Source organism: Ictalurus punctatus, chromosome 11 (assembly GCF_001660625.3).
Source record: "Ictalurus punctatus breed USDA103 chromosome 11, Coco_2.0, whole genome shotgun sequence".
Lineage (NCBI taxonomy): Eukaryota > Metazoa > Chordata > Actinopteri > Siluriformes > Ictaluridae > Ictalurus > Ictalurus punctatus.
This window is the reverse complement of record NC_030426.2, coordinates 367,725-385,404: the sequence shown is the minus strand read 5'-3', so window position 1 is coordinate 385,404 and position 17,680 is coordinate 367,725. Positions and strand designations below refer to the sequence as shown.

General features: G+C 36.0%; 1 protein-coding gene across 3 annotated transcripts in view; it reads right to left on the bottom strand.

The window, feature by feature from the left end:
- ripor3 (RIPOR family member 3) overlaps window positions 1-16,430 on the bottom strand; it is a 114,429-nt gene extending 97,999 nt beyond the window's left edge. For all 3 annotated transcript variants that reach the window (XM_053683590.1, XM_053683592.1, XM_053683591.1), the window contains exons 1-7: window positions 16,196-16,430; window positions 8,512-8,620; window positions 4,159-4,308; window positions 3,898-3,976; window positions 3,622-3,645; window positions 3,414-3,467; window positions 2,906-3,055 (exon numbers count right to left, since the gene is read on the bottom strand). In XM_053683590.1, the coding sequence (XP_053539565.1) occupies window positions 2,906-3,055; window positions 3,414-3,467; window positions 3,622-3,645; window positions 3,898-3,976; window positions 4,159-4,308; window positions 8,512-8,609 (555 nt within the window). In that variant the 5' untranslated portion in view covers window positions 8,610-8,620; window positions 16,196-16,430. The remainder of the gene's footprint in view (window positions 1-2,905; window positions 3,056-3,413; window positions 3,468-3,621; window positions 3,646-3,897; window positions 3,977-4,158; window positions 4,309-8,511; window positions 8,621-16,195) is intronic.
- Between the last annotated feature and the right edge of the window lie 1,250 nt (window positions 16,431-17,680).

Here is a 17,680-nt window from a genome sequence, read left to right as displayed (position 1 = left end):
AAATTTGGCCTTCTGATTCTTACTGCTTATGAGTGGTTTGCATCTTGTGGTATAGCCTCTATATTTCTGCACTTGAAGTCTTCTTCGAATGGTGGATTGTGATACCTTCACCACAGCCCTGTGAAGGTTATTGGTTATGTCACCAACTGTATTTTTTTTTTTTTGGGGGGGTGGTCCACAGCTCACACTGTTTCTGTCATCAACTACTATTGTTTTCCTGGGCCAACCTGTTCCATGTCAGGTTGTCAGTACACCAGTGGTTTCTTTATTTATACGGACATTCCAAATTGTTGCACTGGCTATGCCCAATGCTTGTGCAATGGCTCTGATAGATTTTCCCTCTTTTCTCAGCTTCAAAATGGCTTGATTTTCTTCCATAGACAGCTCTCTGGTCTTTACATTGGTTTATCCTTTTTAACAACAAATGCATTCATCACAGGCAAAACCTAGGGCTCAAAACAAGGGTAGACATTCAGGGCATTTTCACACCTGGCTCGTTTGAAGTGTTTCAGAACCTGGTGCATTTTCTGTCTTGTTTGGTTAGTTTAGACATATATGAATAATCGTGATTGGATCTGCACCAAAGCAATATTGTAAACAAATTCTGGAGCAGTTTGCTTGTGGTGAGAAAGCAATACAACCCAACAGACCAACCAACCAACCTGTATATCAATGCATAATGGGAACTTTGTTACAAAAAAAGTGTGTTTGTATTGCTAATGGCTCGCAACATGAATCACGGTTTAACTTGGACCAAAGAAGAGTTAAGATGCCTCTTTGAAATTTGGTGTGATGTGCACATTTCTGAACAAATTTCAAAAATGCATAAAAACAGAGGTTTATAACCCCTGGCAAAAAAAATTATGAACTCACCACACTTAGAGGATGCTCACTCTGTTTTTTTTTTTTTACTTTGTAGCAAATTTAAAATGTCACAGATTTGACACAAACTTTTTTTTTGGTTTAATAGCTGAACATTCTGGCTTTGTGAAACATACCTTAAACAAATTAAATTAAATTGTTTTAATTAATGGCATATTTTTTTTACAGATCAAATAGAGGAAAAAATTATGGAATCACTCAATGTTGAGTAAACAATTACAAAATCACCTTGCAATTTGCATTTCTAAAACAAATACCAACATAAGTCTAAAAATACAAATTAGTCTGCAGTTAAAAGAGAGTGCTTACAGACCTTTTTGAATGAAAACATGGCCCACACAACAGCGTTGTCAATTGAAACAATGGAAAGGATTATAAAACTCCTATTAGAAAGAAATCCAACATGAACTGTGGCAAAATATGTTGATTGTTGCCAGTCAGCTGTGTCTAAAACTTGATGCAAGTATAAACAAAATGGTACGGTTATGAAAGGAAAACATACAGTTAGACCAAGTAAGACAGCAAATGTCAGGATAGAAAACTCAAAGCAATATGCCTTGAAAATAGTTTTCTATTTCTAAAAAAAGCTGGGTGATCTTCTAAGTGTGGTGATTCCATAATTTTTGAAGGGGGTTGTACAAGGTGTTTAACAAGCATCTCAAGGAGATGGGCTTTAATCAAGATAGATAAATTATAACAAATACAGCTAAAAAAGAAAGTCACAATAAGGCTGGAGCTTCTGTCTTTCAATCTCGATGTATGACTGTTATGGGCGGAACCCTGGGACATAAACAGGTGCACTCTGTCCAATGAGAGGACAGTTTACTCACATATGACTTCCATAAACACATTTTGGTACACTTTGAAATGTTGCCTTGTGAAAGAGAAATGAGCTAAGGAGAAAATGCAACATTGTACCAATTTAAGTTCCCGTTTCAGAACAAAGCACAGATCTACAGGTCTGAAAACACCCTCAGAGTTATTAATTCCTTAAACAATCAATTTAACAGGGCATACATTGGCCGCAAGAAACACCTATCCATCACATGTTCGAATATTTTTGATCACTTGAAAAAATGGGTGGGTTCCAAAAAAGGTGCCATGTTCAAAGTTTTTGTTTAACAAATCTAGATGTATATATGAGGAAATGAAAGCTGAAAGTCTGATTTGTCAGCTTTTGTTGTCAAACCCAAATGTTTAAACTTGTGCTTCCAATACTTTCAGAGGGGACTGTGTATTCTTTATTTTTTCCTGCATTAAGATGCAACTCCACACTGTTTGTAATGTAATTAAAGTATTATGCCGCTAAAGACCTTTTGGCCTTAAACTTTTTTTAAAATTCCAAGACATGCCAAGAAACCAGAGAAAAAAGATGTGCCTTCAAATGTGTCAGACAACACATGACAAATGTCATGTGACAAATGTCATGTCATTGAAGTGATGACAATGCTAATAGTGATACTAAACTTAGTCCTGCTCTGTCTAAGGCACTTTAAACTATGCCTGAGACAATATCTAAAGTTATAAATGGGAAACAAGGTCCCCAGCAGAAACCATTCATAATCACTCCCAGCAACTGGATAATGCAAAACCTGCTTAGGTGAAAGCATAAGAAACAGCTCAAGGTCAAAACCAGACTCACTACAACGTGGGTACAATCTTTCACTCGCCTTCAGTCAGGAATAATGTTGTGTTAACGAAGCCCTGTACAAATACACAGTCAGGCCGTATTCCAAATGCCTTTCCTGTTCACTGAACAAGGACCCTATTAAGGATGTAAAATAATGGCGTTCTAAAAAAGCGAGCCATACAATGCAGTGGATGTTTAGTGATTGTCCTAGTGAGTGCAGTATCGTCCACACACTTACTGATGAATCCGTTGATGTATGCTGCATAATCATCTAGGTCAGTGTGGCCGCTGTGTGTAGCAGGGCACGGCAGTGTAGCAGCGCTGTGTGTGTGTGTGTGTGTGTGTGTGTGTGTGTGTGTGTGTGTGTGTGTGTGTGTGTGTCTGCACATGTACCTCCAAGCTGTGTCTGTGATTGCGGTTCAGCTGCAGTAGACTCTCTTGCGATGCCCGTGTGGATGGAGAGAGTGAAAATGCTTGCTTCATATTAACAGCTCCTTGACATAATCGCCACTGGATACAATATGTCTCATACAACCCTTCTACCTGTATAAGACATGAACACACACACATTGCAGACCTGGAAATTTTTAGAGCTAACAAGCTTGAGGTTTCATCCATGAGGATAGATGAAAAGTATGTTGCTGGTATGATATGCTAAGAGGTAATAATTTTGTTTTAGTAGTGGGGTGTGCTTTTCTTACTTATATCTCTTTACTTTTTTATATTTTGTCCCGTCTACAGTAGCTTGATTGCCTTAAATATGAACATTTTTATTTTTAAAATCACTTCTTGGATGCTTTTTCCCTTTAGTGTAGATGCAAAGATATATTACACCTGAAATTTCAACTGAGCCAAATTATCTTTTAAAACTGGATCCTCTCGCATAATAATCTGGCCTTACCTTACTAATTTGGAACTCCAGTCTCCGTATGTATCTTTCCAAGGCTCTTATTTCCTGTTGTTGGGGGAAAAGACATATATTCATTGGATTTGACAATATTGACAACTTCAAACTGAGACAAAAGATATGGTAAAAAAAAAAAAAAAAAAAAAAAAAGAAGGGGGGGGAAATAAATGTGTTCATGTAGCAGACCCAAAGAAAAACTCACCTTCTCTAAGTCATAGAAAAAAGCCTAAAAGATAAAATGGAATATGCTTTAAATCATTTACATTTTGCATCATTTTGCTAATGCTGGCGTAGAACTAGATTTGTCTGTACAGTCTTGGTGGCATGCCATAATCATTAGACACAACATGGCCAATTACAGTCAAATTGCATTTTTAGTCAAACAGGTACTGTTCACATTTTTGTGTATTCCATACTGAAATACTGTACTGATATCACAAAAGAAAACAATGGGGAACTGCAAAAGAGTCATTCTTACCAGTCTTGTATTTCTTATAGTGTTTCTCTGCTGAGATGAGAGGTATTCAAGCTCTGTCTTTTGGCCTTCAAGATACTCCCTATGAGCAGAAAGCTGATATAATTTCCTACAGCTATTACTTTCAGCTACTAAACCTCTAAATAGAACCCATAATAATGATTTAAATGCATTCCCTTTGCGTTTCACTGGGTTCTTAATTAGGTTTCTAAATAGAATGTCAGCACACCAGCTGTGTATAACAATTAAATAATTAATGCATACTTGAGTCCTTTCTGTAAAGCTTGAAAAACTCTGTCCACCTGCTCAGGCTGCGGTCCCCAAATACTGCCAACCACCTGAATAGAAGTGGGGATTCTTGTAGATTTTCCTGCAAGGCCTTTGGTGCGCAGAGAAGTACGAGCAGAAGATAGCCTTGGGAAGAGAAGAGAAGAGAAGAGAAGAGAAGAGAAGAGAAGAGAAGAGAAGAGAAGAGAAGAGTTTAATATGTGCCCATGTGCAGTAAAATGTAACTCACTTTTCTCTGACCTCTACAACAAAATGTCTGGATTTGAATGCCCTGTCAGAAAGCCTCACTAGGTACTGTTAATTGTAACACAAATCATAGACATGAAAAATCTCTGTAGTAAAACACTATAGAATATTTATGTGCCCTCTACTGTCTGTATGTACTCTGTTCATATATTTAGTTTAATGTCTTATACAGTGTTTAAAGACAGATTTTATATTTAAATATATAAACAGAGTTGTTGATGTTAATCAGGCTGGAAAAAAACAAAACAAAACCATCTCTAAAGAGTTTGGACTCCATCAGTCCACAGTCAGACAGACAAATTGAGGAAATTCAAGACCATTGTTACCCTCCCCAGGAGTGGTTGACCAAACAAGATCATTCCACAAGCAAGACACAAAGGAAAGGTCACAAAGAAACCAAGGGTAATACAATAAAATAATAAGTAATTATTTTATATAGCGCAGTATGTACACACATACACATATACACCTACATGTGAGTACATGTATATACACATACAGTGCACATACAAACATCCAGTACTGTGCAAAAGTCTTAGGCATGCTATTATTTTATTTGTACAAACTTTGTTATAGACTTTTTTTTCTTAGTTCTACATTATTGAATCAGTACAAAAACATTTTAGATTTCAAACATTAGTTTTCCAGCACAAAATTAAATGTTACAGAAAAACATTTGATATTAGTAAGGAGAACAGCATATTAAGTGTTAAGAGACAAAAAAAAACAACTAATAATGATAGCTGCTGGAATTTGCTGCAAAATTAAGAAGCAAGTGTGACAGTTATAGTCTCCAGAAGAAGCGTGGCTGGTTCTGAAAGATGCTCAGTAAAACTTGTAGCTCATTCCTTATAAATCTGTACTAATTCCATCTGAGACTACTTTTTTAAATCAAAGGATCGTCACATCAAATATTGCCTTTGGTTAATTTATTACTGTTTACTGCTCTTTATAGTATATTTTTTTATTATGGAGAAACATTTAATTTAATTATTTTTGAAGGCATATTTTCTCTACAGCATTTCTCTGCATGTGCAAGACATTTGCACAGTACTGTGCATACATAACATACATATATAAATATACACATGCATACACATACATACATATACATATAACAAAAGAGTAAAACATGGAACTACTGAAAGCTTGCAGTGTGGTAATGTAGTGTGAATAGGTGTGTCTTAAGTTTAGATTTAAACAATGAAAGAGTTCCACTAAGGTATTGGGGCAAGGCGTTCCAGAGCTTGGGAGCAGTAGCACTTAAAGAACGGTCACCCATAGAAGACATGGAGGTGCGAGGAATGGAGAGAAGACCAATATCAGAGGAATGGAGAGAGCGACACGGGAGATATGGATGGAGAAGTTCAGAAAGATAGACAGGAGCAAGACCATGCAGTGCTTTATATGTTGAAATTAGGAGTTTAAACTGAATGCGGGAAGTCAGTGCAAATGGTACAGAACTGGGGTTATGTGGGCAGATTATTTAGTGTGAGTCAGTAACCGGGCTACTGCGTTTTGCATGTACTGTAGCTTATTTAGAGAATGTGATGAAAGACTAATGTACAGAGAATTTCAGTAATCTAAACATGAGGTAATGAAAGCATGCACCAGGGTTTCAGCAGCAAAAAAGCTAGGGGAAGAATGGAGGCAAGCAATATTACAGAAGTGAAAGAAGGCAGTTTTGGTTACAGATGAGGTATGGGAACTAAGTTCAGTGATGAATCCATGATAATGCCAAGGTTTCATCAGTGTCAGATGGAAATATGCCAGTGCCATCAATGGTCAGACAGAGGTCATTAACCTTAATTAGAGCAACCTTTGTTCCAGTGATGAGGATTTCAGTCTTTGTACTGTTTCGTTTCTTCTATTTGAAGATTCAAATGAACACTATGTCAAAAGTAGATAACTCTGGAGCAGACACCAATAAGCAGGAAACAGAGGAAACAAAAACAGATGTAGTCCTGACCTTAATCCAATAGAAATGTTGTGGAAAGGCCTGAAGCAAGCAGTTCATTGAGGAAACCCACCCACATCCTAGAGTTGATGCTGGTCTATACTGAGGAATGGGCTAAATTCCTCCAAGCCGATGTGCAGGATCAACAATAGTTACTGGAAACATTTTGTTGCAGTTATTGCTGCACAAAGGGGTCACACCAGATACTGAAAGGTTCACATAATTTTGCCACTCACAGATATGTAATATTGGATCATTTTCCTCAATAAATAAATGACCAATGATTTTTTTTTTTCATTTGTTTAATTTGGTTCTCGTTTTCTATTTTCTAGGACTTCTGGTGAAAATATGATGATGTTTTAGATCATATTTATGCAGAAATATAGAAAATTCTAAAGCGTTCACAAAGTTTCAAGCACCACAGTATATATGAAGATTTAAAAAGGGAAAAGATAGTTGCCTCTTTTTACACCCAACAATCATACAAAGCATCCTGCAAGGTTCATATAAGGTGGTTGAAGTGCTTGAATTTGTCTTTTTGAAATGTATGTACTGGAAAACCTTGAAAATGGCCCTTTTTATCTAGTGGTGCTTAAAAAGTGCTTGAATTATAAAAAGTCCATAAATATCTATCTATCATAAAAATCACTTTAAACTTTAAAGTGTTTCTTTTTGATAGATCCTTTCACTCAAAATATGACCCCTTGCTGCAGCCCCTCTACTTCCTCCCGCTATTCACTCACTCATTTTGACAGAGACAGCTCTGGTCCACTTTTCAGACCCCTTTTAGTGACTTTTTTTTTCCCTCAAAAAATCACCTAGTGACAAATCTAGTGATTTTTTGGACAAACCTTAGCTATGTTCTGTAGAAGAGCGTCACCAGTACTGCTCCGCGAGCACAAGGTCCTGCTGTCCCGCTGTAAGTACATCTCTCTCTGCGCCTACTCTGTTCAGTGAGTGGCAGAGAGGAGCAGCACATTCATTCACTTCTAACTTTCTCTCTGAGTGATCATTTTACGCGTAAATATAGCTGAAATCACAGCACACCTGTTGTCTTTAAGTTTTGTGTATGGTGATTTTGTCAGATGATGTTGTGGTTATAAAATCAGGATTTTAACAGTGCAGAGCAGCAGCTTAGAAGTGGCTTGAACGTGACTTCTGGTTAACATTTATAACGACCATGTTGCAGTCACTATTTCATGGCAATACTATCACACCAAGAGGAAACTTGAACAGATTGTGCACATAGCCTTAAAAATAATTGGACATGATCTCCCATTAGTGCAATCTTTGTACATAAAATCTAAAAAAAAAAAAAAAAAAAAAAAAACCTTTTTAAATGACCCCTCCCACCCAGCATACTTCATATTTCTAACCATTCCATCTGGCAAAAGATACAGACATGAGATGAATAAAAAAAAACCTGCTTCAGAAGAAGTTTGTGTCCTTATGGGGTGGCTGCAGCTCAGGTGGTAGAGCAGGTTATTCACTAATCACAGGTTGGCGGTTCAATGCTGAAGTGTCTTTGGGCAAGCCACTGAACCCCAAGTTTCTCCCTATGGCAGGCTAGCACCTTGCATGGTATCTCTTCTGCCATTGGTATGTGAGTGTGTGTGAATGGGTGATTGAGAAACATTCAGCTTTGTAGAACTTTGTAGGTTAAAAGACTCTATATAAGTGCAGACCATGTACCATTTTCCCATTAAAGAGCTCAACTTATAATTGCTCTTCAGATGCTTCTGCCAACACCTGGTTCTTTCCATTTGCACGTCTGTAACGTTTGCACACATGATACAATATCAATCTATTACATTTGTAACTCCTAATTCTGACAGTAGGAATGTACTTTATAGCCATTACTGTTACAGTGAATTCTCAGAGTCTAGCTCTAATGAATTAACTTAACTTTAGTATCTTCTCAAGATCTTCTGTTCTAAAAGTACCTTCTCAGATGTTATGTGATATGACGGTGAGTTTATTTTTGTTCTATGTGGAATCATTTGGAATAGTGCAAGTGTTTCCTAAAACATCCCCTGTCTTCAATCACACACATACACACTCAATCATTTCAATACACACACAGCCTGCTAGGAACCTTTTAGAGTGTATAAACACACAAAACTTACCTATGTCTGCCAGTCAGTGTGTTGACTCCAGTGAAGGAGCAACTCCTCTGCATCATGCCACCTTCTGCTGGACAACCAAATTGAAGCTTCACAGACATCCCATGAACACCTGCAATGCAGACACACACATATACTGTACAAATACTCAGGACAAATCATTTTCATCACACTTTGTTTACATACAACTTTTGCATTTTATTCTTTTTACCACTGAAGTTTCTAATTGTCGATACTTCATGAAATTCTAACCGTAAAAACTGAATACAATTACAGTAAATAACTGTAACTGTGTGTAACACAATGCACATTTGGACAATGTTCATTTGTTCATTACTAGAGAAGACTGTCATTTTACTATATAAAAAAAATCCTTCCTTTGTACTAATTCCATCAAAACTGCTTTCACTTTTTATAATTCTTGTGAATTTTGCATAAGACTGATTTGATGGTGATGACAAGATATGGTGTTACCTAGATGTTTATAATTTAGACCTTAGAGAATCCTTCAGTGTCATGATTTTTTGTTAATTGGTTCTTTTAGAGGTTCTTTAACTTGCTAAAATTGTTCTACATAACCTTCTTTCATTCTCGGATTCTTTATTTTTTCATGTTTTTTTTTTTTTTTTTTTTTTTTTTTTTTACAGAATCATAGAAAGAGTTTCTAACAGCTGAAGGTTCTAACAGCTGAAGCTGAAGGTTACCTATTCTGAGCCTTCATAACATATTCATAAGTTTTGATGGAGCCTAAGATATACTGGAGAAATTATGTAAGGCATATGTCAAAACCTGTGAGATGACCAAATTTTTTTTTTTTTTTTTTATGAAGTACACTATATTGCTAAAAGTCCCTGAAGTCCAAGTCCAAGTCAAATCTCAAGTCTTTGTTCTATTTTTAGCAATAGTTCTTTCACTTTACCATCCAATGTGTGAGCTTTGGAGGGCTAAAAGGTGTGGTGCTTAAAAATAATGGTCACTCTGAACTCAATTTTAAGTCATTTTTATTGGAAATTCAGTTTGAAGCAATTTTACAGCATGACTAGCTTGATTACTCTCCCTTCAAAGTGCCCTTAGGAGTAGGGTGACCAGATGGAAATGGACCAAATGTGGGGCATGTAGTAAGTTTGTGTGAGACAATGAGGGACAAATTTCTGACACCAAAAGGCTTACCATAAGAAACATGTACACTCAGCCCATTTATATTTATTTATATTTATGTCTTTTGTATCAAACAATACAACAAAGAGAAACATTACAGCATAACAAAATTAAGTGGGACAAAAAGGATTTATATGGCTTCAATACTTTTTTCACAGCCATTGGATGACAACTCAAAAGGCACTGTATTCTTTATCTTTTACTTTCGCTTTTCAGCGGTTTTATTTTATAGACACATGCGCATGCACACGCGTCTCTCTCTGTCTTTCGAGGCACCTGTCTCTCCCGTTTTTATTCTCGCCTCGGTTCACTGCAACACAGAACATTCAGTAGGCCTACTGTAATTCCCCGCAGGTGTATAATCCTTACCACTCACCTTCTCTGGCTCCACCCTCCATTCACAAATGGCGCTCCATTGCACTGGAGCATCCCTGCTTCCACACTTAGTCTGTTAAAACTTTTCATTTTCAATCAAAATGCAGGACATCATCTCAAGTTGCGGAATGCAGGACATACTGATATGGTATGAATGAATGAGGAATGTGGTGTTTGATGCTGCCATTTGGGGTAGCAAAGAGAGAATGTAATCAGGAATGCCAAACCAAAATGACTCAAGTCAGTTGTTCATGAGTCCAAGTCAAGTCGCAAATCTTTTTTTTTTTTTTTTGCAACTTAACTTGCAGACTCGAGTTTCCATCTCTGCTAAATTACATGGGCATCTGTCCAATCATACCCATATGTGCTTATTGAGCATCCTATTATAAATTTAGTCCCCCTTTGCTGTTATAATAACCTCTACTTTTCTGGGAAGGATTTACACTCGATTTTGGAGCATGTCTGTGTTTTTGGAGCATGCCTGAATGGGAATTTGCCCATTCAGCTACAAGAGCATTAGTGAGGTCAGGCACTGATGTGGGATGAAGGCCTGGCATACAGTCAGTGTTTCAATTCATCCAAAAAGTGTTCAGTGAGGTTGAGGTCAGGGCTTTGTGCAGCCCACTTAAGTTCTTCAATACCAACTTTGGCAAACCATTTCTTTATGAACCTAGCTTTGTGCACAGGGGCATTGTCCTGATGGAAGAAGTTTTCTGCCCTTAGTTCCAGTAAAGGTGAATTCTCATTGCTACAACATACAAAGACATTCTTGACAATTTTGTGTTTCAAACTTTGTAGCAACAGTTTGGGGAAGCCTACTTTTGCCTACTTTATTATGGAGTCACTTGAATGTACTGTATCGTTAGATATGCAGATGTAATGAATCCAGAGCTACATATTGAAAGATATGATACACTGTATGATTACATACTTAGTAACAAAGTATAATTACACAAACATTTCACATCCCTGATAGGCATCACCCATATAACTTAAGATTTACAGCATTTACTTAAAAACTTAAATACTTAATACTTAAAAAAGTATGTTACACAGCAGGTATATCCAAAATTCAATCCTGATGCTTCAGAAGCTTCACTAAACATTACACAATCACAAACAAGCACTAAATCTAACAGTAAATTTAAAAAGCTGAAGCTGTTATGTTTTAAAAGACATTAAGAGAGTTGTTAGGAGGGAGGAGAGAACACATCCATCTCATTCATATGTGCTTTCACACACAGCTTTCTTTTGAGAACGTGTCCACAAACAGGTCAACACTTTCATGGTTCGTTTCTGAAATGGACAGAATCTGGTACAGAGGCAATAGGTGGGTCCATGATAGGTACTTGACATTAGGATATTTTTAAGTTTCTAGTATTTCACTGAGATCATTCCATCATTAAATTTAAATCTGGTTTGGCCCTCCTCTGTTTTTTGGGGGTTTTATTCACTAGACTAATATTTATGATATTTAGTATCTGTATATCTGCAATAGACTGGTGTCTCACACAGGGTGTATTTCTGGCAGGCACCAGTGTTTTTAAGACATGTTCCACCAAAACCCCGTTCAGTCAAATGAAGTGGGTTTTATTGTCCTTGCTTCTTAAAACAAAATGGAATTAAATGCCTTTTCTTCTGGACAGTGGTTCAACACACAATACAGTAGCATGTTACACAAGACTACTTAATGTGCAACTACTTGACAGTGTTGGACATGTGCAAGATATAAATAGACATAATAATATATTTGCAGGACATGAAATACTCAGGATTTTATGGGGGGAAAAAGTACAACAAATATCTTTAACTATAGACTTTACACTATCATTAAATTTGTGTAGAAAACTTAAAAAAGTTTAACAGCAACATTAGTGGTAAGAAGTGTCACATAGCAGCATAAAAGCCTTGTCTCCTAATAGATTCCAGTGAAATAATGCTCAGGATAAAGTGATTACTGGCTGATACTGAAGAGGTTATTCTCTCTACTCTTTTTTTTTTTTCTTTTTTTTCTTTTTTTTGGTTATACCAAGTGAGCCAGTCAAACTGGAGAATCTAAGTTGTTGGTATCGAAAAGTTGCAGTTGACTTGTTTTTTACTGGCCAGGCACTCATGATGATGTTCCTCAGTGGTCAGCTGGTGAATCCTCTGGCCATCTGTGCCATTGTGCCCTCTCCCTCTTAACAAGATCCCCTTTAACAGAAATGGCATGGATCTCTTTGGGACATTAGACCAGTCAGTACAAGGATATCACTTCATATTAGTTCTGGTGGACTATTCAACATGTTATCCTGAAGATGATCTCTATGGAAAACATAGCAGAGGCACTGTTTCTCCTGAGTATTTTCCCAAGTTGATCCCAAAAAAGAACCTGACTAAGCATAGCGCATCGTTTATTTCAAATACACATACAAATTATTGCAGATTAAAGCAATCCACACCAGTGTTTCATTCACAAATGGATGGATTAGTGGAGCACTTTAATCAAACACTGAAGAACATGATTCATAAATTTTGCACACAAAGATAGGTGCTCAAAATTACTTGCCAAATGGCAAGGGCCCCTTGAGATCATTCAGCGAGAAAGAGAAGTCGACTATGAGGTTGTGTGCACACACAGGGGGAAATACATGGCAGATATGCCACCTTAACCTTCAAAAATATGACTTAATATGCACAGTATAAGTGGTGCAACACATATAAGATCTTTTGGATGTCTTAGGTTGTGACCCAACAGGTGTAGACCTTACTTTTTCAATTGCTTTCCTCAGCCACTGTTCAGGATATCCTCTATGAAGGAATTTAATGTACATCTGGCCAATTTCCTACTCAAAATCATCATTATTTGTACATATTCTTTTGATCTTGAGCAATTGGCTATAGGGGAGACCTTTCTTTAGAGGAATATGATGCAAAATTTTGGCATGAAGAATGCTGTTACGATTGACATTAACACAAACGTAAGTATCCAAAAAGTTGATCTTGTCAGAGCTTATTTCCATGTTAAACTTAATCATTGGGACAAGGTCATTTAAGTAGCTTAAAAGTCATCCAAATCACTGTCCTGTCCAATCCAAATCAAAGAAATGTCATCTATGTATCATTTATAGAAAGAGGTAAGGTAAGAAGGAAAAGGATTGTTGTTGAAGATGTGTTCCTATTCCAAAAATGACATAAAACAACATGCATAGTCAGGAGCAAATGACGCTCCCATTGCCGTACCCTCCTTCTGTGTATAGAAATCCTTGTTGTACATGAAATAATTCTCCGTCACTACAATCATCAGAATGGGTAAAAAATGTGATCTGGACAGTGTTGGTATACGGCTTCTGCTTTGCATAGTAAAGCCTTAACTTGTATCTGTGGATGCAGCAGAGAATGGTGTTGACTGACAAAGGTTTACTAAAGTATTCCCGAGCCCATGTCAGGATATCCATTACATACTCCTGATGACTTTTAAGACAGTGACGTCTGAGGGATCGGAGATCACATGCATTCAGAAGTGGTTTTCACCAAGCTCCAAGATTTGACCAGATTCCTTGAAAATTTTAATTATATTGTGCACTGTAGTAGGTGAAATTCCCAAAATCCTACCAATTTGAGTTTGGGGAATGTTGTTCACAAAGTGTTGGATTATTTGCTGACTCATCTGTTGGCAGATTGGCAAGCCTTGACCCATTCTTGCACTAGGCCTTTTTTGGAGGCTCCTTACAGTATATGTTATGATTAAACAATTATCGCACCTGTTTCACCTTCACCTTCTTATTGCAACTTGTCATATCACTATTAGTCCTAAATTGCCCCAATCCCAGCTTTTTTTGGAACGTGTTGCATGCATCATGCATCAAAAAACTATGCACTTGCCCAGGTAAAACACCAAATACTCTGTCTTTATACATTTTTTTTGTTGTTTAAATACAAGTCAAAGTACATTTACTGATACATTTTACTGTATCACTCCTCTTTGCTTTTATTAGCATTTTTCATACTGTCCCAACTTTGTCGGAATTGGGGTTGTAATAGGAGTCTAGTATATTGCCAATATATTGCTGCATGAATAGTCGTGGTTGTAATTATAGCATGAATCACTGCAAATTTGGTTTACTTTCATAATATGGCTTCCACCCTCATTGTTTGCCAGATTCTAAAATATCACTTGATCCAGCACATTCTATTATTTTTTTTATCTCATTTTATATCATATGCTCTGACAGTTAACTGTGCATACAATTTAATGTAGCTGGGACATTCTAAATCGAGATCATGAAACTGTAAGGTGTAGGTGGTATGTAGACTATTTTATCATACTTAAATTTGCAAATTAATAAAATAATGCTTTTTTTTTTTGTTAATTTGATGCATTCATTTACATTTATTCACTTAGCAGACGCCTTTATCCAAAGCGACTTACAAATGAGAAAGATACAAGCAAGATACAAGCATTCTTCTGTAAAGAAAATGTGCCCGTGGTTTGAAAGACGACCAAGCACTCATCTACTACACTTCTGGTTACATCTACATTTATTCATTTAGAAGAGTTTTTTTATCCAAAGCAACTTACAAATGAAGAAATACAAGCAAATGTGGTTCACTTTAAGAAAGTGTTGTTCATAATTTTATCCATAAGAAATGTGGTCCATGACACAAGCAATATGTGTGATTTAGATACTGTCTGCTCTGATGTCCTCCATGTGAAAAAACAACCTTTTTGTGGAGAATAAATGTATGAAAACATGAATTGATTACAGTGATGTTTTCTTTGGTTTCATTTAATAAAGGATATATTATTCATCCATTCATTAAGTTAACTGACCCATTAGAATGCCTAGAATACACAGAGTAACATCAACATCAACCAGAGATTGAAAGGTAACCACATGTCAACAGCTTATAAAGTAGTGCAAAAGTAGCAACTGTTCTAGATTTATAAAAATAAAGATGGTCTCATATTTTCTGTTATATGGTCTATATCTCTTATGTGGTCTCATACTTTTTGTTTCTCTTTGTGACCAATGAAAAGATTTAGATTCAAAGTGATTATGAGCTCTGAGCATATTATGTTAACCCCTTAAAGGTGTGGATACAGTGAAATGTAGGGAAACCCAACTTTGACCCATGTATGCATGTTAGTGCATACATGGGTCAAATAACAATGTAAATACTTAACTTTTACACACTGAGGCATGAAAAAGTCCAGACTGTCTACAAATCTTTCTGTAACAAGATGTGTGCCAATTATGAGCCTACTTACTCCAAATGACATTCCCCAAATGATGCCAATATATGTTTCTTTTTATTCAATTGGGAGCATAGTGAGTGTAATTTAGACAGGGAAGACTTAAAAAATTCTGTTTCTACACAGCAGTATTCTGGATTATTCTAATTTCTTCTAATCAAAGATGGGTAGAACAGTATGCAGAGACATGAGGTGAGCAGGCTTTCTCCATTAGGGCAGTGAATGAGTGCAAACTTAATAAATGTGAAAATTCTCGGATTATGTGAAATCTATAAAGACTGGTTTAGAGCATGACCAAGAGTGCCATTAGTTGTCATAACTCATCTGGACAGTGTAAACTGTTGCAGACATCAACAGTTTCTTTCAGTGTTTCTAGTCTGGTAAAATGCAAGCAAGAATAATAAAAAAAAAAACAAATGTTCCACACCTGCACTTGTATTTAAAAAGCTCTTCCTGTACTCCTTCTCCCAAAATTTTGTACTTTATGACTTTCCATGTATATGTGCCAAATGGAGTGTATCAATAATCTTACGGCCAAGATTAATAATTTAAGGCTTTAGATTCAATGAATACCACTGCATTCTAACTTTCAGGCATGAAGGAAAAAAATAATGCAAAAAAGACATAATTTGTTCTTATTTGGCAAAATTTAGGAGCATTGGGGCATGGACAAAATTTTTTAACTCTTACAACATACTAATACAAGAAGTAGTAAAAGACATGGACTTAAATGCACATTTATGTTTCTTTACACTGGCTATTCAGACATTAACTAGTCACTCTCTAAGGACTGGGAACAAGTTTTCGTTCCTTGGACTAGAAATAGAGAAAGTTGTAAAAAAATAAATAAATAAATAAAAATACAAATGTTACTAAAAATAGAATGCATTACTAATAATAGCAATATTTTTGTCTTACCAGACTCAAAGTCTCCTATTTCCAGTCCAAGGTTACCTCTGAAAGGAAAGTGAAAACTTGCCCATGCTCATCTCTGCAGCAGCATGTGTCTCTGTGTGCATGAGCAGATATCTGTTTGTTCCTGATAGCATGACTCTGGCTCAGCTGTGAGGCTTTGAGAAGCAGAAACAACACCCAATTCCAAGAACTGTTTTTTACAGCACAAAGAGAAAAGAGGCAGGGCACATCAAATGCTTCTCACAGCCCAGACCCTCGCTCCCCTCATTCCTATCTCCTGTCGTGTCTTGCTTTATCTGCTCTCTCCTCCCAAACCACATTTTTTTTTTTTTTTTTTTTTTTTTACCCCATAGTCATGTCTATACTTTGTCATTAAACATAAAAGTTTAAAATCTCTCTTGGCTGTCTTGACAATTTTAAACTTTAAATTCCCAAAAGATACTCTTGGCCAGCATCTGTAGTGAATTAATTCTGCATTAAAACAAAACTCTTAATTCTATTATTTTAACTTTCGCTTGATTCCTTTTAGTTGGATGGCTTGAAGTCTATGTGCTAATTCAATATAAAATAATATTACAATACAATATAATATATAACACAATATAATAGTCCTGTTCTATACATATGCATGTGAAAACTCCCCAGTGTCTGGTGTGTGGTAACATTTGTGGTGGAGAGATATAAACACAGTTATATAAGATGGTTGCATCCTAAGACTAAGATTAATTTCTCCATATATTCATCACATTATGACTGTTGATTAATTTAAAATTATTGTATAGTTGCTTCGGTAATACTTGATAATATAGACTATTTATATTTAATTATATGTATTTGATATATGTGAATATAACAATTCCATGATTTGCATAAATACCCACATCAATGCATAAACCTAAATGCTATTAAATCATAGCATTACATCTGGTAAGAAAATTCCCATGAATAATGAATTCCTCATTTTCACAAGGCTCTGCTCTATAAATATCCATGTAACAATGCTGAAATACAGTTGTCATGATTGGGAATAAGAAATAAATTGATCCTGCTGCAATGACAACAGAATATGGCTCTCTCCTGGTCCTAAGGTGTCTCAATTATTAAATTCATCAAATGCAACTTTCTATTTTACTAGCAGTTAATTATGTAATGGGGCAGGGGGGTCTATAGATTAAGAAGAGAAAATATTTAAATGTTCTTGAGGGGGGAAAAAACAAAAAAGCAAAAAAGCAAAGCTAGACATGAGAAATCTAAAAACAGACTGATTTATCTTTTATTTGATATATAGTCATCTCATAATAAGAACTGTTGGATAAATTTGCTAAGATATATTTTTTTAGAAACAAATTAAGAATAAAAAAAAACTTAAATGAGGCAAAATTATCTGCCAATGGGATGATATAATTCTACTTGATAACACATCTTGAACCAAGAAAAAAAAACTCTTGTGACCAAAACCCATCTTTAAATAGAAAAAAAACCCTAATA